Source organism: Ruditapes philippinarum, unplaced genomic scaffold (assembly GCF_026571515.1).
Source record: "Ruditapes philippinarum isolate M1 unplaced genomic scaffold, ASM2657151v2 ctg4413_1_1_1_1, whole genome shotgun sequence".
NCBI lineage: Eukaryota > Metazoa > Mollusca > Bivalvia > Venerida > Veneridae > Ruditapes > Ruditapes philippinarum.
In genome coordinates this window covers 8,430-30,402 of record NW_026856302.1, presented here as the reverse complement: position 1 = coordinate 30,402, position 21,973 = coordinate 8,430, and the positions used below count along the sequence as shown (strand labels likewise).

Below are 21,973 nucleotides of genomic sequence, written 5' to 3'. Positions count from 1 at the left end.
CCGGCTCGGATTTGAACCTGCAGCAGTGAGGGGCAAGTGTCTCGAAGTCAATGATCTTAAACACTCTGTCACGGACGCTCCTTGAACTGGAATGATTCATATAATTTTTATTGAGGACCACAAGGTGATACTACATGCCAAATATCGAAGCCCTTGAGCATTGTGGTTTCTGAGAAGATTTTAAAGAGACCTACTCATGCATCAGACCGGAACCATTTATATAATGTTGTAGAGTACTACATAAGGATCATTCCTGTGAAGTTTGGTCAAAATCCATCAAGTGGTTTAGGAGATGTTGTGGATAACACTAGGCGACGAACAAGCACAAAAGCTAACATAGGAGCACTTTCTTTGTGCTGAAATGAGCTAACAAAACAAGCTATACAGTTTAACAATTTATTATTAATATGGCCATAACAAATAAATAGATATATTAATAGTCAATCAATATATACAGTTCAGTAAATTGAATAAGATACTTCCCGTATATATATCAACATGCATTCAAGATAAGATAACTTTATTTATGTTAAGACATGTTTTTGCATACCCATTATAACATGTTAAGAGAATAAAAATAGTTATCACCTGTGGCATAGGATAAAACGTATATGTAGTACAGTAAGTAAAACTAAGCATAGTCTTAAGAATTATTTCAACAAGTTTAAGGTATCATTATTTCATATCCAAAAAGCAACTACTTAAATTTGTTGGAGTGTTTTTAAGCATCTTAAAGAAATTCTATTACATAGAGGATATTTGTTTGTTTGTGTGTAAGATGAAATTTTATTTCATCGAGTGGGCTTTAAAAACAGTATTTTCACGAGTGGCAAAGCCACGAGTGAGAATACTGTTTTTAAAGTTCACGAGATGAAATAAAATTACATCTTACACAACAAACAGACAAATTTTCTTTTTATTTTATGCTTAAAAACAAGTTAAAACGAAATTTCCATAATTTTAACGTTAATATTAAAACTGTTTCCCCCATTGAGAGCCCCATTTATTCGGAATTTCTCATTAAAAAAAAGAAGTCTTGAGCTGAAAAATAAGTCCGCCAATCAACATTAAATGACGGTGATATTTATTAATTTTATTAAAAAAATATGAATGATCGCTTGTTTTGATAATAAAAACAAACAATTCTTGTAGGAGAAAAAGTCCAACCATCCATCCATATTTCTGTTACTTAGTGCGAATTTATATTAGACCTGGCTTGTGTAAATTGTAAGCGGCAGCCATTTTTTAAAGTTGTGTATTTCATGGGAGGAAAATAATTGTGTAAGATTCAGAGGGATATAATTTGGATTTGTTAGTCATACAACATTTTTAAAAAGAAAGAAAACTTATTTGAGGATTGTAACAGACAAAAATAAGTGTTGACAGATGTGAAAACATTCAGAAAAGAAGCTAGGAAAATGGAAAACTTGGAAACCTGCTCAAGAACGCTGGGTTGATTTAACTTATTCTTCGAGTTATGGCTGTCAATGCTTTCAATTTTTTCATAAACCATACGGCAGTTATTGCTCGTAGGATACTTTAATATGCCCAAATGTCATCAAGAAACAGTTTTGCATGGGGAAGGAATGTATTTTTTGAGACTGTCAAAATGAAACAAAAAAAACGAAATTTGGTGATTGGAATTTCATGAATTTTGAATGAATAGAAGTAAGTTTTCTTCTTTTTATTACTTTTGACATTTAAGTTATTTATCAATTTCAGTTTTGCTTTTTCTTTAAACAGCCTGACATTGTCAGAATTGTCAGCAAAAATAAAATTGAGGTACCATTTGGGGAAAATCTTAAAAAAGTAGTTTCGTCATTGAAAAGAGTGAAATTATATTTTGATAATTTTCACTGTGAAATTACCAAATATAATTTTCACGGATAAATCAGTAATCCACTGAAAAGCATAAAATAATATTTTGTATCATTTTAACCTTTCAAAAGGTAATCACCTAACGGTCACTGTAGAATTTATGTTATAATGCATACTTGTAAACGAATCAACAGAGCTGAGCATCCTCATAATCCATATTATGAATATACCTGTCACTTGTTTTACTTTTTCCCTTGTACTTTGTGTCATAGTGATATACAGCATTGTTCAAGTTACATGGCACTTTTCATTGGAGGCAAGAGACACCATTGAAAGCTTTTATATTTTTAATTAATAACCATTAAGTTGTTTAATATTTGCATAAGAATATATACATAACTAGAATGCATTTTTGGGGGGGGGGTAAGTTTTATGCCATCATCATTATACCATGTCTTATTTCAAGTTCAACTGATTATATTTTTTTAATTTGTAAAGAAATGCACGAAGTAATATCATAAATTCATAATGAAAGCTGTTTATATACATATCAAAGAATATTCAGCAAAACATTACAGATTAAAATCATATATACATATAGAATCAATCAAAACAATCAAATAATATCAATATGTAATGTAAACAAACCTCTGAGATGCCATGGTAAATAATGTATATATTTATGTACTATAATGTATGATACGATAAAATGTTGAGTATATCTGGCTTTTAAAACATAAACTCTCCTGAGAAATGGCTAATGGAAAAGAAATTTCTTGATGAACATATTCTTAAATAGCAAAAGCTTCATTTCTTAAATCTAGACTTTGGTTTTGACTAAGACTTATCAAGAAACAAACATGGAATAAAGAAACAATGTTGAATTCTTGCTTCAAATACATATGTCAGAAATTGAGGAAAAGAAAACACCGTTTCAATTCAATGATCATGTAGTAATGTTCCAGGTGGTGTAACAAGTATTTTCAACAAAACAAAACTGTACAATCTTTGTTGCTTAAAACTAAGTGTTTAAGTTCAATGCTGACTGACTCAAGTTAATTCAATATACCACACTAAAGCAGTTCTAATGAGCATTAGTAATAACTTTTAAAACTTATTTTACAGAAAAGCCCAGTAACAAATAATGGCACAAAATAATCAAAAAATAATCTTTTATCTTTTATCAATAAAATATTACCTTGACCATATTAAATCAGTGGTTTTCTTTTTGCTTTTTTCCATGTTATTTTCTAGACAAATCTAACTAATGACTAAATAATAAACAGATCATTAGTTACCATTATACAGGTCTGATATTATAAAGAACTGATGGTCCGTCCTCCTTTGAACCTAACATTTGCAATTAGGTTTTGACGGACGTCATCGAATAACAGAATAGACAATAATAACTACACATAGTTCGCGTTTATATACTCATAACTACTTACTTGTCGTTACGGTACATATATTATATAATAGAACAAGTACTATCAAACACAAAACATGAAAAAATATTTGTTTTTATATTAACATTGTACAATGTGGAGCAATGCTATGATGATAAGGTGTAATAAACATAATAGTTTTGAAAAATATAAAATAACAGTAAACACATGTGTATGCAGTGATTCAATTATTACATAATGAATGTTAAATACCTTGAAGACTGATAAAAAAATGTATATTCAGAAAATATTAAAAACACGTAAAACGTACATGACAAGTGAAAGTTATAACCATTGTTCATTAAAAGCTATAGAGCAAACGTTTTCTTTCATTGAGATAAATTTATGCTGACACTGGTGCATGAGCTAGACCATTTAAATGTTGTCCTTTTCACCAAACAACATAAAAATAGGGGAGTTTTCAAACAGTACTAACTGAGAATATTTGGGTAAAAATAAGAAAATGGCATGGTTGTTTTTTTTTCTTTCTGTATATAAAATGTGTAAAAAAAACACTATTTCCTGAGCTAACCGTTCAAAAAACATTTGTCGGATTTCATTTTGGATTCAATTTTGTACAAGTTTGGAGGGTCTCCTGTGCACAATATAAGTCTTAAAACCATAACCAAAGAAATGTGTCCTAATGATTTCCGCGTGGCATGGTCGTTTTTGTTCAGGAGAGATGTTCTTTCTGTATATAAATGTGTAAAAAAAACACTTGTCTTGAGTCAACACTTCAAACACCATTTGTCTGATTTCAATTTGGATTCGATTTTGTACAATTATGGAGGGTCTCTTGTACATAATATAAGTCTCAAAGCCCTAACACAATAAATATTTCCAAGAGATTTCCGCGTGACATGGTCGTTTTTTATTCAGGAGGGTTGTTCTTTCTGTATATAAAATGTGTAAAAAACATTTGTCGGATTTCATTTTGGATTCGAATTTGTACAAATGTGAAATGTCTCCTGTGAACAATATAAGTCTCAAAGCCCTAAACCAAGAAATGTGTCCAAGAGATTTCCGCGTGGCAGGGTTGTTTTTTATTCAGGAGAGTTGTTCTTTCTGTATATAAAATGTGTAAAAAACACTATTTCCTGAGCTAACCGTTCAAACAACATTTGTCTGATTTCATTTTGGATTCAATTTTGAACAAGTTTGGAGGGTCTCCTGTGCACAATGAAAGTCTTAAAACCCTAACCCAAGAAATATGTCCTAGAGATTTCCGCGTGGCATGATCGTTTTTGTTTTTTGTTTTTTTTGTTCAGGAGATTTGTTCTTTTTGTATATAAAATGTGTAAAAAAAACCACTTCATTTTCTTGAGCCAACACTTCAAACACCATTTGTCGGATTTCATTTTGGATTCAATTTTATACAAGTTTGGCGGGTCTTCAGTGTGATATGAGTCTCAAAGCCCTAACACAAGAAATATGTCCAAGGGATTTCCTTGTGGCATGGTCGTTTTCTGTTCAGGAGAGTTGTTCTTTCTGTATATAAAATGTGTAAAAACACTGTTTACCTGAGCAAACCGTTCAAACATCATTTGTCGGATTCCATTTTGGATTCGAATTTGTACAAATGTGGAGCGTCTCCTGTGCACAATATAAGTCTTAAAACCCTAACCCAAGAAATGTGTCCAAGAGATTTGGGCGTGGCATGGTTGTTTTTTCTTCAGGAGTGTTGTTCTTTCTGTATATTAAATGTGTAAAGAAAACACTATTTTCCTGAGCCAACCGTTCAAACATTATTTGTCTGGTTTCATTTTGGATTCAATTTTGTACAATTTTTGAGGGTCTCCTGTGCACAATATAAGTCTTAAAACCCTAACCCAAGAAATATGTCCTAGAGATTTCCGAGTGGCATGGTCGTTTTTTGTCCAGGAGATTTGTTCTTTCTGTATATAAAATGTGTAAAAAAAACACTATTTTCCTGAGCCAACCGTTCAAACAACATTTATCTGATTCCATTTTGGATTCAATTATGTACAAGTTTGGAGGGTCTCCTGTGCACAATATAAGTCTTAAAACCCTAACCCAAGAAATATGTCCCAGAGAATTCTGCGTGGCATGGTCGTTTTTTGTTCAGGAGATTTGTTCTTTCTGCATATGAAATGTGTAAAAAAACACTATTTTCTTGAGCCAACACTTCAAACACCATTTGTCGGATTTCATTTTGGATTCGATTTTGTAAAAATTTGGAGGGTCTCCTGTACACAATATAAGTCTTAAAGCCCTACCACAAGAAATATGTCCAAGAGATTTCCGCGTGACATGTTCGTTTTTTGTTCAGGAGATTTGTTCTTTCTGTATATAAAATGTGTAAAAAAAAACATTTTGAATGAGCCAACCGTTCAAACACCATTTGTCGGATTTCATTTTGGATTCGAATTTGTACAAATATGGAGAGTCTCATGTGCACACTATAAGTCTCAAAGCCCTAACCCAAGGAAATGTGTCTAAGAGATTTCCGCGTGGTTGTTTTTTGTTCAGGAGAGTAGTTCTTTCTGTATATTAAATGTGTAAAAAAAAACACTATTTCCTGAGCTAACCGTTCAAACAAAATTTGTACAAGTTTTGAGGGTCTCCTGTGTACAATACAAGTTTTAAAACCCTAACCCAAGAAATATGTCCTAGAGATTTCCGAGTGGCATGGTCGTTTTTTTTTTAGGAGATTTGTTCTTTCTGTATATAAAATGTGTAAAAAAAACACCATTTTCTTGAGCCAACACTTCAAACACCATTTGTCGGATTTCATTTTGGAATCAATTTTGTACAAGTTTGGCGGGTCTTCTGTGCAGAATATGAGTCTCAAAGCCCTAACACAAGAAATATGTCCAAGGGATTTCCGCGTGGCATGGTCGTTTTTTGTTCAGGAGAGTTGTTCTTTCTGTATATAAAATGTGTAAAAACACCATTTTCTTGATCCAACCGTTCAAACAACATTTGTTGAATTTCATTTTTGATTCGGTTTTATACAAAGTTGGAGGGACTCCTGTGCACAATATAAGTCTCAAAGCCCTAACACAAAAAATATGTCCCAGAGATTTCCGCGTGGCATGGTTGTTTTTTGTTCAGGAGAGTTGTTCTTTCTGTATATAAAATGTGTAAAAATCGCTATTTCCTGCGCCGACCTTTCAAACAACATTTGTCTGATTTCATTTTGGATTCCCTTTTATACAAGTTTGGAGGGTCTCATGTGTACAAAATAAGGCTCAAAGCCTTAACCCAAGCAATATGTCCTAGAGATTTCCTCGTGACATGGTCGTTTTTGGACCGTCGATTTCTCTTTTTTCCAATTCATAACAGTAAATGGGCTGAAATAGCAAGATATTTGGGATAAAATCTTTCTAAAACAGAGATACTTTATAAAAATGGAAGTTTGACAAAAAACACACTTTAGAGAACTTTCTTGTAGTAATTGAGGTCATGCACAGTCAGCTATTGTATAATGAACGCTACGCACTTAAAAACATCAACAACAAAGAAAACTGTTATTATCTTGTTGATAATATCAGTTTAGATGATCTTTTTCACAGCAATATAAGGCTCAAAACTCTAACACAAGAAATGTAATAGCAAGAGGTCCCAGTTAAATTGTCGCTTTTTAACCGGCGATTATTTATTTCTGTATGAAACTGTATAAATGTTCGTAAAAAATATACCATTTTCTTGAGTCAACCGTTTTAACACCATTTGTCTGATTCCAATGCGGATTCGATTTTGTACACCTTTGGATAGTCTTCTTTGCACAATAAAAGGCCTTAAGTCGTTACACCAGAAACTTATCCGAGAGCTTTCCGCGTGGCATGGCCGTTTTTAGTTCAGGCGATTAGTTCTTCCATTATATAAAATTAATAAATAAACACCATTTTCCTGAGACAACCGTTTAAACACCATTTGTCTGATTTCATTGCGGATTTGATTTTGTACATGTTTGAAGGGTGTTCTTTGCACAATATAAAGCCCAAAGGTCTAATCAAAGAAATATGGGCGGCAGATTTCCGCGTGGCATGGTCATTTTTTGCTCCGGCGATTTGTTCTTTCTCTATATAAAATGTATATAAAAAACACCATTTTCCTGAGCCAACTGGTTAAACACCATTGGTCTGATTTCATTGCGGATTCGATTTTGTACATGTCTGGAGGATGTTCTTTGCACAATATAAAGCCCAAAGGTCTAACCCAAGAAATAATGGCCGGGAGATTTCCGCGTGGCATGGTCGTTTTTGTTCAGGCAATTTGTTCTTTCTGTATATAAAATGTATATAAAAAACACTATTTTCCTGAGCCAACCATTAAGACACCATTGGTCTGATTTCATTGCGTGCGGATACGATTTTGTACAAGTTTTGAGGGTCTCCTGTGTTTGGATAGTCTTCGTTGCACAATATAAAGCCCAAAGCCGTAACCAAAGAAGTCTGTCCGAGAGATTTCCGTGTGAAATGGTCTTTTTCTTGTTTAGGCGAATTTTTCTTTCTGTATATCAAGTTTATAAAAACGATTTTTCCTGAGCCAGACGTTTAAACATCATTTGACTGATGCCAGTGTGGACACGAATTTAATATTCTATTTATCACATACCAAAAATAAAGACCGTTTAAAGTGAGAAAAGTCTTTCTCATTGACGCGCCTACAGTATAGCGCTATTATTTAGCGCGTCTTTGCGCTATGTTTGTATAACACAAATGACGCCACGTCAAAATATATGCACGGCCGTGCAATACCATTTTTACGGTGTCGCAAAAGCGGCACGAGTATGTGATAAACATGTATTACATGGTCATTGGTGTGTTCAATTGATATTAGGTTTATAATGAAAACTTCACAGGAGTGATCAGTACTTAGTTGTGCATATCGCGGTTACGTTCTACTTTGTTGCACAAAATGGCCACCAGAGCTTTAAATAGATAAATCTTACGTGGCTTTCACAGATCAAATTTCTGGCGGGATTTCACCATACATAGTTTTGGGAGACACATGTCTTTCCAGCTCTTATAAATTTTTCGTTGAAATATATAAACTGGCTATTGTAGTAGACGGAGCCCTATATTTTATTTGCCAGTTTATCGTTGCGTATGTGTGAATGCGCGCGCGTCTGTATGTTCATGCGTTTGTGTGCGGAATCGCGCGTGTGCGTGTTATGTCACATGAAACACTAGTAAAGTCACAGGGCTTGTTTCGTTGGGGACAAGTTACATCATAGAAAGCAATTTATCATTTCTGTTTAATCAATAAACTTTGTAATTTTTGCTTAAGAAAATAATTCATAACCTAGTGGTATGTCTATGATTTCGTATGTTTATATCATATCATAACAACTGATTGGTTTTGTAAATGCTACGTAATTGTTATTAAAATACAAGCTTGCGTCAGTGCCCGTTTTTTCTATAGATCGAAAAATTTGCATAATGAATGAATCGTAGCAGTTTTCGTTTCTTGATATTAATTTATTCACAGCTATTTTCTGAAGTTTTACATAGTTGTTTTGGTTTGCGATTTTGAAAGTTTAGCGATATATTCGTCTTCACTTCCTTAAATATGCATTCATATTTTTCATCCGTTTTAATTCAGTTTCAAAAATGATTGTTCACGCCTTAATGCAATTTTTACTTCTCTTTTCTTTTCAGGGTAGGGGTTGTCCGAACGGGATTCTTATTGTTTCTTTCTATTTGTTGTTTTTATTGCTTTCATAAATTCTCGTTACTTCAAAACTCTCTATGGTCACTATCAAAATATATGCAATATAATTTACATTTTAGGATGCTTAGTACTATCTGCTAAAAGTTAAGGAACAACAGATCGACATATTAAGAAAAATGATACACTTTCCTTTACTTGTTTAAAAATGAAGTTACAATTTCATCACTTTACATGTACTAAAGAAAACTGTTATATTTGAAATAGGAGAAAACCGGACATAATAGTATTCATACTTCCGTGGAGGTCCTTGTAATATATCGGACCAGCCTTCCTAACCCACACTTCTGATCCAGTTGTTAGGTCAAGGATCCATTGTTTCGTTGAAGAAGCGTAATTGTTAGTGCTTCCAATTCCGGCAGTTATGAAGTTTATGGTTACACCGTCAACCACTAAATCCAGCCATTGAACTTTTTCGGGTTCCACTGTCATTGTTAATGTTATAACATAAGCACCCTTAACTGGGACAGTGAAAATTCCAGTATATTTTTGGTAAGCATTGCCAATATTTGTGATAACACGATCGAATATGATTGTTTGATGATCACCTAAATTATGAAGATTATCAACCGATACTCCGACTGTAAAAGCTACATGAGGTGTAAGAGACCGCCGTGCTGAAAATGATAAATAATTAAAATGGACAGACTGTTTGTTTTTATTATATTCCGATCAAATGTAATTTGAGAACAAATTTAATCAATTGGTATCATATCATTGAGAAGATATATATATAATATGACCAACTCAAGTTTTAATAGATAAAAATACCTCTTGTGGTTTAAGAATTGTGTAAAGTGTTTGAGAATCAACTGTTATGATATGATTCTAAATGACGACCTTTAAACGCCAATGATGAAAAATTAATCCTTTAGTACATATCAGAATCCTACACCCTGAACATTAGCTCGAGATCTCTAATTTATGATATAATCAATGTCTTTGACAAATTCTCTAGCGGTTATAGCTCAGCTTTCCAGTTAATTACCTAATGCACGCTGCCCTAAGTAGCTGGTTTTGCTTTTGTTACGAGTTTGCCGACGAGAAATTTCTTTGGTTGATTCAGGTGATGGTTTAAAAGCATTGTTGTGAGTATTCGTTGTATTTACCGGCGTTCCGGAATTTAATGTTATCACGTCATCCTGAAAATATATACAATACAACCAGACAATAAAAACCCTATCTCAATGGTATTTAAGTTCGTCCGGTTGAACCAAAGACATTTTTATGTTATTGAAGGAAATTACATTTCAATAAGCCAAATACTAAATGATTACCTTTTCAGTTTTCGCAGCACACCAAATTTCCAGCTTTTCAATTTTTTGGTTAAGCTGTTTATTCTGCTTTTCCAATGCCAGCGTACGTTCTTTTAAATAATCGATCTCTTTGTGCATTGTTTTCATCGTTTCCAACTCTTTTAAAATTGACTGCAGATTTTTCATTTCCTTTAAATCTTCCCCATTAACATTCTTTGAAACGAAACAAAGAAACAAGATAAACAAAATCATCTTTTTGTGATATTTACATAAAATGGGGAAAGAGTTATAATTTCGGCCTGTAAGTAATAATCTGTCTTAAATAGCTTAATATGTTCTGCAATCATGACAATTTTTACACTCTAGGTCATCATTATCGTGATAAGAGGTTTTAATGTCTATGAGTTCAATAAGTATTAAACATTATTATCGTTTGACAAGTGAAAGTAATGAACTTGTTATTCATTTAATTATGTACTTAAGGTATTAGCACCCTAATGCATTACCTCTGCGTTGAAGAGTATTCAAATAGGCTAGAACTACTGTTAACTACATTGAAAATGAGGGCCATGGGTTCAATCCCCAGAAGGGTCAACTTTTTTTTTCTTTCTTTTTTTCTTTTAACATTATTTATGTATCTCTCATGTCCCATTTGGAAAGAAAGAAGTGTTTAATTTTGATTTTTTAAATTTATATATGTATTTATTGGCTAAATTATGCTAAATCTAGTAATAAATATGGTACCTGATATTTTCAAAGTGTAAAATAATCAAAACTAGACGGTAAAAGTATTTCATATTTCACAAGACCAACTAATATACTTTTTTTAAAATTTAGGGAAACTTTGAAAACAGGCACTCATTTGGGTAAATTTTAAGATTTTTTTAATTAGGCTCCCTAAGTAGAAAAATGGTCAGACACGTGGTAAAAATGGGTGGGGTAGGGTAACATTTTTATACAGATTTCATAAATTTAAAGTAGAAACCATAATTTTGCTTATGATGTGGATTGTTAGCTGAATGGTACTATTTGTTTCTTACCAAAAATCAATGGGAAAACATTTTTCATTAGAAAGTTATTGCAGATTATTTAAAGGTTCCTCATTTCTAAAAAAAGGGCCCTCATAACATCCAAGCTTGAGTTAAGAAAAGTGGCCATAACTTGATTTCCGTACGGTAAACTTTGTTTAAATTTTGCATACAGGTGTACTTTAAGGTATACTTCTGACCTATGATGTCAATTTTTTAGTTCCTTATAGTGCCCATTAGGGTCCTAATACCTTAAACGGTTTTTGTGTGTGAATATGTGTTGTACGTCACATGAAACAAACATTCAAGTGAAATTGCTCTTTTTGACAAGTTACACTATTTAATTTTAAGCTATATAACAATACCGTATAATAATTAAACTTCTTATGTATTCTTATGTTTATAATATCATTTGTTTTAACTGTATCATAATCAACTGCTTCTTTGTGTGTATGCTACGAAATTGCTCTAAAATCCTTTATTTCTTACAATGTTCGTGTTACTTTGTACCTATTAAGATTAAATGAGATTAATGTTTTTTTCGAGAACGGCATATTTTCAATATCAACATATTTTCGAGCGGCAATTATTTTAGTTTCATAAACATAACTAAAATTGCTCAGTAGCTGGCTCGTTAGTTTTCAATGATATGGAATAGAAAGAACATGTATGTTTGGTGCATGAAGGAAGATTTTTACCATTAAAAGGTCTGTATTTGGTAGTTTGTATTTTTTTAGAAATAAACATTCACTTGTATCACAGTTTGGAGACTTTAATTACTATTGAAAACGTGTCACAGTTAAATCGTATACGATGCATGCACAGTGCGTAAACTGAGGGCAGGTATTTGTTACTGCACTCACTGTCTGTGTTGACTGGCTATATTTTTTTCATGCGACGACGGGGAAAGAGATAACGATGTATAAAGTCATATTCAGATACTTGTGTACATTGGTTATTTTTTTCTGGGGTTTAATATTGTGACGGCTGGGAACGTGTTATATTTTTGCCTATGGTACGAAAGAGAAAGAACATCAAAACACTCATTTTGTGTAGAGAAAAATTATAACTTTAACTATAACGGATTAATAATACCTTAGTACAGTTGTTAGAGGTTAAATATCATTGATGTCGAATTATCATTTATTTTTAATATCCCTCAGAGTCAATAACTGAAAGACGTGTACACACATCATGTCGGCTTTTGAGAGACTGATTGTCGTAACCTACAAAAATTAACAACAATACGTTTTTTGCTTTGTTTTTGAAACGGGCTATAACTGACCGGATAATTTGACCTTTAAATAAACTATACGATGATTGTTTGAAAAAATAAAACATATGGAATTGTCCGATTGGATGGGGAGCATTATGTACTTATAGAAAACGAAGAAATAATTCAGAAAAGCAAGAATAAAATTGATATTAAATAGTTACGATAAAATGTTGTGTTAGTAGGAATAACATATCTGCCATTTAATTCGTTTGTCCAAAGATCTCAAATATACTGGGTTTTTTTATTGCTTTAGGACTTTTTCGTGACGTTTAATATCGTCACTTCCAGTAACTTTTATGAGAAGACTGTTATATCCCATATACATTACTTATAGTATATGAAATAAATTATTTAATAGTATTTTTTTTAATTTCATAAACAAAGACTAAAAAAAACTCACCATGCGAATTCTGTAGAATTGCATTTGACCCTGCTTTATTTCGAGAGGACAATACATTGGTTTAGAAATAATTGAACCTCTGATCATCCAAAATTTAATTATCTCTTTAATGTAGCTAACATTTTGAGGAAATTTTTATATATGGCAGAGAAAACAGAATTATAGAGTATAATCATTTTATATGCATTACTTCATTGAAAGTGAATTCGTTGAAAAAAACTTGCACGCAAAACTTTCACAAGAAATTTCAAATTAAACAAGAGTCGAGAATATACCGTATGTAAGAATCGCAAAAGTATAAGTGAAGATCAAATTGAATAACTTCAGTGGTAATCATATCATAAAGTTACACGCAAACACTTCACCAGATGTTTTGCACACGCATGTGTCAAATCATCACAAATGTGTACATATTTGAACACATCATTGAGAACTAAAGATTGAATGGTAGAGTTTTTTTATACAGCAGATAAAGGCTAGGCAGATCGACAAATTTCGAGATTTCTATCTAAACAGGATCATGATATATAATACTTTGTCCTGAGTGCCAAACACGGATAAATGATAGACCTTTTCACGTAGAAATATAACTTATTGCACCAGACTTAATATAAAGATCATAATGGTTAATGGTATATTAAACATTATAATAATGTAAACACTCATTAAAAACGTCAAAATATAACCTTATATCATATAATTTTGTAACTTTTACAATAATTCAGAAGATGTCAGATGACAAGTAGATTCTCAGTTAGTGCCAAAAGAAGCACATTACAATGTGGACAGTACAACGAAGAATCGGTAATAAAAATTTTGAAAAAAAAAACAACATTATTTTATGATCATTCAGTCAATGAGATAATACAATCACTAACATTTCAATCATTTATTATTCGTAGGTAAAATTGTACATTTATCAACATTGTACATGTTTGTTTTTGAATGATAAAATGTTATGGAAACCTAGTAATTATGTCAGTACTTGAAAAGCGAAAATTTAATCAAAAATCGATATTCTTCGGTTACAATTTATTGGTTATTTCATTACCTTACTAGCAATTCTCCCCGTAAGTGCATAATTTGAACAAAAGGGACAATTCTGCTGTTATAAGGGCTATAGTGTGATGCTACATATGCCAAACATCTGCTTTTTAGAAAAAAAATGATTTTAAATGATGTTTACTTTAAGTTCAAAAATTTTAAGTTTGATAAAAAGATCATAATTATACATGTATGAAGTATTTTTTTGAAATAAACGGAGGTATCATACTAATTAGATAATACATACACAGTTTATTATATAAACATATAGCCGGAACGTCTTATACTATTTCTAAAAGTTACAGAGCGGCATCAGAAAACATGTTATTTTTGCTTATATTTTTCACCTACAAAACTCACAGTTGAATAACTTTATTTCGCAGAAAATTGTTATGTCTGGAACAAAAGATAGCCAGATATAATAGTATCCATATTTCCGTGGAGGTCAGTGTAGGCAGCACCAACCTTCCTGACCCATACTTCTGATGCGGTATGCAGCTCTAGAATCCATTGTTTTGTTGTAGAAGTGTAGTCTCTAGCATCCGCTTGGCCAGCAGATATATAGTATGTTGAACCGCCGTCAACAACTAACTCAAGCCTTTGAAGTTTGTTAGGTTCAACAGTCATGGTTAGCGTTATAGCATATGCACCTTTAACCGGGACATTAAAAATCCCAGTATGTGGACGGTAAGCATTGCCAATGTTTGTGATGACACGATCAAATATAATAGATTGATGTTCACCTAAATTATGAAGATTATCAACCGATACTCCTGCTGTAAACGCTATATGTGTTTGGATTGAGACCTGTCCTGAAAATAGAAAACGATTCAATTGGTGGACAATCTGAACATGTAAACAAACAGACCAATAGTTTATAGAGAAAGAGATTTGTCATATCATAATCAGCTATTGCAGCATCACATATATATTAAAATATAGTATCTAATTAATGTCAAATATATTATATTTCACGCTCATTCTTCATTTGGGTAGAGGGAATGGTTATATAATACGCGCCCATGTCACAGATAACGCCCCACGTCATAAAAAAGATGATATAGGCGAAGAAAACATTCGAGTGTATATTCCAGATCCACAGACTTTACAAAGACAAACTGAATAGTATGTAGTCTTGAGTTCCTTCAATTTCCACTACTGTCGGTTGCAAATGTAGTGATCTACTGCGTTCTTGCCATGCATGTAGCCGAATAAGACATGGGGATTTTAATAATTATGTTTACTTGGTAATATACTTCTCTGGCGATTTAGTTTAGAAGTTTGTTTCCTTGATTCAAATGTCTGGTTGAAAGAATAGCTGTGAGTGTTTGTCGTGTTGGCCATCGTACCAGTTTTTTCTGTCCTTTCAACATCCTGAAAATTTATACAGTCACATCTAAATACGAATGCAAACTATTTAATTAAAAGATTTTTTATATGGAGGAAAAGTTATATTCATGATTTAATGACAAAACATACTGTTTCGGACATTTTGTTGATATAAAACAAAAACCAGTGAGGATACTTGCATGCAAACTGCGTATGCAAGAATATACACACTGGCCTTATCTTTCGCAGAAGCGGCGGTGGAGAATTCGTCGGAGGAGCGGTGAATAAAATCTGCCAGTTTTCTGTTGTCGGTAAGTTTATGACTGAATTTTATTTAATATTTTAATTTTTTAATGCTCCCGTCTCACTAGGTGTTTCCAGTAAAACATCAAAACATAAAATACTGTCATAAACTTACCGAAGACAGCAAACAGCCTTATTATATACTGCCATCTGATCTGATATCATGCCAGTACATATCCTTTACTCCTACTCTACTATAATCTTTTTAGCAGCAATATTTGCCTTGGTAACCGAGGTTTTCGGCCTACGTGAACGGTAGTCATCATTGATTAAAAGCTTTGATCCACCGTTGAAATGACAAAGAGTCCATATATGCCACACCATTCACTAAAAGTCTGCTTTAAAATCGGAATCTTTCGGTATTAGTATGTATAAGTAAAGTTAAAACTAGTAAAATAGTACTTAATACAAACTATATAAGTGTTTCAGATAGAGTTAAATTAGGAAAATTAATGAAAACATTTTGATAAGCCAGTATGATTACCTCTACAGGGCGCTCCGCACATCGTCTTTCCAGCGTTTCAACCTTTTGATTAAGATTTTGATTTTGAAGTTTTAATCCCTCAACCTCACGTTCCAATGCCAATGTACGTTCCCTCAGAAGATCAATCTCTTTCAATTTCTCCAACTCTTTCCAAATTGACTGCAGATTTTGTTGTTCGTGTAATTTTTCTCCAAAAGCAGTGAGTGAAATAAAGCACACAAACGATATGCAATAAATCATCATTTCGAAAGGTTTTACACACACTTTAGGAATGAAAGAAAAACTGAGCTATATTACTGATAATGCCTCCTTTTTATCTTCATAGGTCCTGCTATCTGGTCAGATTTTATGTCATCATTATCATGATAAAAAGTATTGTGGTAAAAATTGTGAAACATTTGTATATGGGCGAAAATAATGATCTTGTTATACAAAATATTTTCTTCAACAATTCAAACGCATGTAGATACACTCTAGATATAGCATTTTGTTATTTGTCTACAAATGATTGGGTTCATTAATTAACGCATGAAAATACATTTCATTGATTGGAAAAAAGTATTTTCCAAACCTGTTTATTTTATAGCCATTTGATTCTTTCTTGTTAAAACGTGTAATACACAAAGTCAATTAAACATAACATGACCTTGCGCCATAAAAAGATATTTTAACAAGCATAGAAAACAAGATCTGTCAGTAAGGCAGAGTTCTCGACCAATTAACTAAATTTCATGTAATGCGAGAAAGAAGAAAATCATGCATGTAAAACTTTCACAAGAAAATTTCACAAAAGGGTCAAATACAGTCAAAGTTTGTCTATGGTTTTGATTGAAGATTCAAGTAAACAAGAGCTTGTCACAGACAGTGCAGCAGTCCCCTACAGATGTGATGTTCCCTGGTTCCCTACCTCTAATATATCAATGTGGAAATTGGCTATAAAGAATTTGTCTCAGGTATATCAAAGTCTACATAAACAAAGTCACATCAGGGCCAAGGCAAATATTGGGGAATGATTAATAAAACTTTTGTAGAGGACCACAAGGTAATGCTACATGTCAACATCAAAACTCTGGGCATGGTACTTTCAGACAAGAAATTTAAAAAAAAACACTAAATTTTTACTATACAAGAATATGTAAACTAAGTGACCTCCAGGGCGTTGCCGTTTTTCACCTCTGGGGCATGACTTATATAGAGATCTAGCAGGTTATGCCACATGCCAACTGTCTTAGATTTTTGCATTGTAGTCTCACAAAAGGAGACTCGAGTTTTTTCCTATACAAGTCTATATAACTAAGTGACCCCTGAGGCAGGGACAATTTTGATCCCATGGGAACAGTATATAGAGGACCATAAGCTAAATGCAAAATGTCAAAGCTATAGACATTGTATTTTCTGAGGGTAGTCTTTATAAACTAAGTGACTCATGGAGCGAGACCAATTTTAACCCCAGGGGCAAGATTTATATATTTTGGTTTGTTGTTTTTAGGTTTTTTTTTTACGTCGAACAGTAGAAATCATGTGGCGTCATTCCATCTTTACTGCTGGATGAATACCTCAGGTTCCTGTCCGTGCATTATTTTTGTCACGAGCGAGCACCATAGAACCACCGACGTTCTGTAAGCTAGCTGAATAGCTTACTCTCATGAAAGTGTCTAAAGTGCCGGATCGGATTTGAACCTGCAGCAGTGAGGGGCAAGTGGCTCGAAGTCAATGACCTTAACAACTCGGTCAAGTACCTCCATGAGTGGAAATGAATAATATATAATTTTTAAAGAGGACCACAAGGTGATGCTCCATGCCAAATATTTAGCTCTCAGCATTGTGGTTTTTGAGATTTTTAAGAGACCTTTTATGCATCAGACTGGAACCGTATATAATTAATATTTCTAGAGGACTACCTAAGGATCATTCCTGTGAAGTTTGGTCAAAATCCATCAAGAGGTTTAGAAGATGTTGTGGATAACACTGGGCGACGAACAAGAGAACGCTGTTACCACAAAAGCTCATCTACGAGCACTTTCTTTGTGCTGAAATGAGCTAACAAAACAAGCTATACAGTTTAACAATTTATTATTAATATGGCCATAACAAATAAATAGATATAATAGTCAATCAATATATACAGTTCAGTAAATTGAATAAGATACTTCCCGTATATATATCAACATGCATTCAAGATAAGATAACTTTATTTACTCATGTTTTTGCATACCCATTATAACATGTTAAGAGAATAAAAATAGTTATCACCTGTGGCATAGGATAAAACTTACAGGTATGTAGTACAGTAAGTAAAAGTAAGCATAGTCTTTAGTATCATTTCAACAAGTTTAAGGTATCATTATTTCATATCAAAAAAGCAACTACTTAAATTGGTTGTAGTGTTTCTAAGCATCTTAAAGGAATAGGAATTCTTTTACAATTCTGTTTCATTTTAACCTTTCAAAAGCCGGATCACCTAACGGTCTCTGTAGATTTTATGTAATAATGCATAAACTAATCGAGGTGGCAGACAGATCTGAACATCCTCAAAATACATATTATACCACTAGTTTCCCTAATTTTCTTTAATTTGTGTCTCAGTCACATACAGCATTGTTAAAGTTACATGGCACGTTTCAATTAAGGCAAGAAACACCATTGAAAGCTTTTATATTATTATTGATTAACCATTAAGTTGTGAAATTTTTGCATAAGAATATATACATAACTAGAATGCATTTTTTGGGGGGTAAGTTTCATGCCATCATCATTATAACATGTCTTATTTCATGTTCAACTGATTATTTTATTTTTTTTAATTTGTAAAGAAATGCATGAAGTAATATCATAAATTCATAATGAAAGCTGTTTATATACATATAAAAGAATATTCAGCAAAACATTACAGATTAAAATCATATATACATATAGAATCAATCAAAACAATCAAATAATATCAATATGTAATGTAAACAAACCTCTGAGATGCCATGGTAACATAATGTATATATTTATGTACTATAATGTATGATACGATAAAATGTTGAGTATATCTGGCTTTTGAAACAACAAAACTCTGATGGAAAAGAAATTCCTTGATGAACATATTCTAGGATAGCAAAAGCAAAACTGCTTCATTTCTTATATTTAGACTTTACATTATCTTGACTAAGACTAATCAAGAAATTAACATGGCATAAAGAAACAATGATGAATTCTTGTTTCAAATACATAATTATGTCAGAATTAGAAGAAAAGAAAACACTGTTTCAATTCAATGATCATGTAGTAACTTTGCAGTAGGTGTAGAGTATTTTCAACAAAAAATTGTACATACTTTGTTGCTTAAAACTAAGTGTTTAAGTTCAACGCTGACTGACTCAAGTTAATTTAATATACCACACTAAACCATTGCCAATGAGCATTAGTAATAACTTTCAAACTTATTTTACAGAAAAGCCCGGTAACAAATAATGACATAAAAGTTACTGAAACAAAACATTATCTTTATCTTGGTACTTTATCAATTAAATATTACCTTGACCATATTAAATCGGAGGTTTTCTTTTTGCTTTTTTCCATGTTATTTTCTAGACAAATCTAACTAATGACTAAATAATAAACAGATCATTAGTTACCATTATACAGGTCTGATATTATAAAGAACTGATGGTCCGTCCTCCTTTGAACCTAACATTTGCAAGTAGGTTTTGACGGACGTCATCAAAGGACAGAATAGACAATAATAATTAGACATGGTTCACCTTAATATACTCGTAACTACTTACTTGCCGTACACATATTATATATTAAAACAAGAACTATAAAACACAAAATATGAAAAAAAATATTTGTTTTCATATTAACCTTGTACAATGTGGAGCAATGCCTTGATGATATGGTGTAATAAACATAATGGTTTTGAAAAATATAAAATAACAGTACATACATGTGTATGCAGTGATTCAATTATTACATAATGAATGTTAAATACAAGACTGATAAAAAAATGTATATTCAGAAAATATTAAAAATGAGTAAAACATACATGAAAAGTTAAAGTTAACCCATTGTTCATTAAAAACTATAGAGCAAATGTTTTCTTTAATTAAGATAAATTTATGCTGACACTGGTGCATGAGCTAGACCATTTAAATGTTGTCCTTTTTCACCAAATCTACATACAACATTTAAATAGGGTAGTTTTCAAACAGTACTAACTGAGAACATTTGGGTAAAAAGAGGGAAAAAGTATTTGTTTTGTAAATGCCTTAAGATGAACACCAACAAAAACAGATACAGATGGTTTCAAACTACCACAATGTTTCCAACATCATGATGGGCGATTCACATCATAAAAGATGATGCATGGATATAGTGTTTAAGTGTTGTTATCCTTTAAAACCAGCTAACTGCAGAAAAAATACCATTACATATCACAAATGGAAAACATTTATTCACCCCTTGTATTTATTTTGCCCTTGTCAAAATGAATATAAGATTACTAAAAACTTCAGCAACAATACAGTAAATGAATAAAAAACACTTTAGCTGCAATACGCCAAATGAATAAAGAATTGTTTTACAAAGAAAAGTTATTTTAATACTTTTGCATGTTCCATGATGCACATGAGTATTACACATTTGACCATTTGTATCACCATATTCCTACCCTGTTAGTTACACAGTAACAATAATTTCCCCATATTTTGACATATTTAAGGTTATTTTTTGTTGGGCAGGTTTATTCACTTACATTTCTACAAATTAAAATTTAAAATTTTCAACAAAAAAAAAACAAATTAAGAGATGAGCTACTTATACTGTAATTTGGATTTATTTATTCATTTTTCACAGTGGTAGTAAAATAATAAGTCAAAGTTGTATTTTATGAACTTAAATAATACTGGACTTCATATTATGTGACCAGCTCATGCATCAAATAAGGGGTATATCTACATAATGTCACAAGAACAAGTCAGTTGAATTCCAACAACTAAACAGTATGTAACATATTATGAGAGATAACTGTACAAAGATTTCACTGCACAATCAAATATATTGCTAAAAACATAACATGAACTTAAGAAAAAAAGAGGCATAATTTCATTATTCCTTGTAAAAAGATAAGTTTAAATCTACAAATCACAATTTATTATAATCTCATTCACACAGTCGATGAGAGGTTACTTCCCTTAGATTTGTTAAATTATACAATATATTAAATATAAACTCTCTCAGATCTACTTCAATAATCAATAATGACACAACAGAAAGCATTTGGCAGTCTTCGGACTATTGTTTACATACCCGAAAGTAAAATATACAATAAAAAAATAACACACTTTCAAACAGCACAAACAACTTGAGGTAAAAAATGTCTCTGTCAATATTTTTTTATATTCAAACTGCTGAATATTATTACTATGGTTGTGTCTTTCTAATTCCAACATCAGCCTTATTCAGATTACTGTTTTAAGCATTGCTAGAGCTAATTATCGAATATCTTTTTGAAATTGATCGTAATGCCAATAAAAAAGTTTTTTGTTTCTTGTCCCTTCCCCCACCTCATCCACTAAACAGAGGGTAGGTATATAGTAATTTCTTTCTTATAATATGCATCATTACATGTATATTATATTTATATTTTTGTATACAATTTTTCTTAAACATATACATTACATATTGTATAAATTGAAAATTCTGAAAAAGAATACAAATAAATAGTCCAGGGTTGGTAATTAAAAGACGGCAGGAAAGGGTACCCACGACAAAACTATTTTTGGGGGGGCCTGAAATGCATATATAGAGGTAGTCTCGAAAATCCTGTAAAAACATGTATGTGGAGAAACATCTTTTATTGTTCAATTCGAACACTTTTAAGTACTGGCCAACACAAAGATTACCT

The 21,973-nt window shown here is 32.1% G+C and overlaps 2 protein-coding genes and 1 long non-coding RNA gene across 3 annotated transcripts; all 3 read right to left on the bottom strand.

Moving 5' to 3' along the window:
- Nucleotides 1-382: 382 nt before the first annotated feature.
- Nucleotides 383-21,395, bottom strand: LOC132746162 (uncharacterized). Its single transcript, XR_009627952.1, has 2 exons — nucleotides 18,334-21,395; nucleotides 383-588 (listed from the first exon to the last, which is right to left on the bottom strand). It is a non-coding gene; the product is annotated as an uncharacterized LOC132746162 (long non-coding RNA).
- LOC132746160 (uncharacterized) lies at nucleotides 9,057-10,543 on the bottom strand. The gene is made up of 3 exons (XM_060735239.1): nucleotides 10,238-10,543; nucleotides 9,949-10,102; nucleotides 9,057-9,577 (listed from the first exon to the last, which is right to left on the bottom strand). Exons 1-3 carry the CDS (start codon nucleotides 10,466-10,468, stop codon nucleotides 9,153-9,155), a joined length of 810 nt encoding a protein of 269 aa, XP_060591222.1. The 5' UTR covers nucleotides 10,469-10,543; the 3' UTR covers nucleotides 9,057-9,152.
- LOC132746164 (uncharacterized) lies at nucleotides 13,674-16,323 on the bottom strand. The gene is made up of 3 exons (XM_060735242.1): nucleotides 16,081-16,323; nucleotides 15,209-15,338; nucleotides 13,674-14,776 (listed from the first exon to the last, which is right to left on the bottom strand). The coding sequence occupies exons 1-3, from the start codon at nucleotides 16,321-16,323 to the stop codon at nucleotides 14,355-14,357; spliced, it is 795 nt and encodes a 264-aa protein (XP_060591225.1). The 3' UTR covers nucleotides 13,674-14,354.
- Nucleotides 21,396-21,973: the final 578 nt, after the last annotated feature.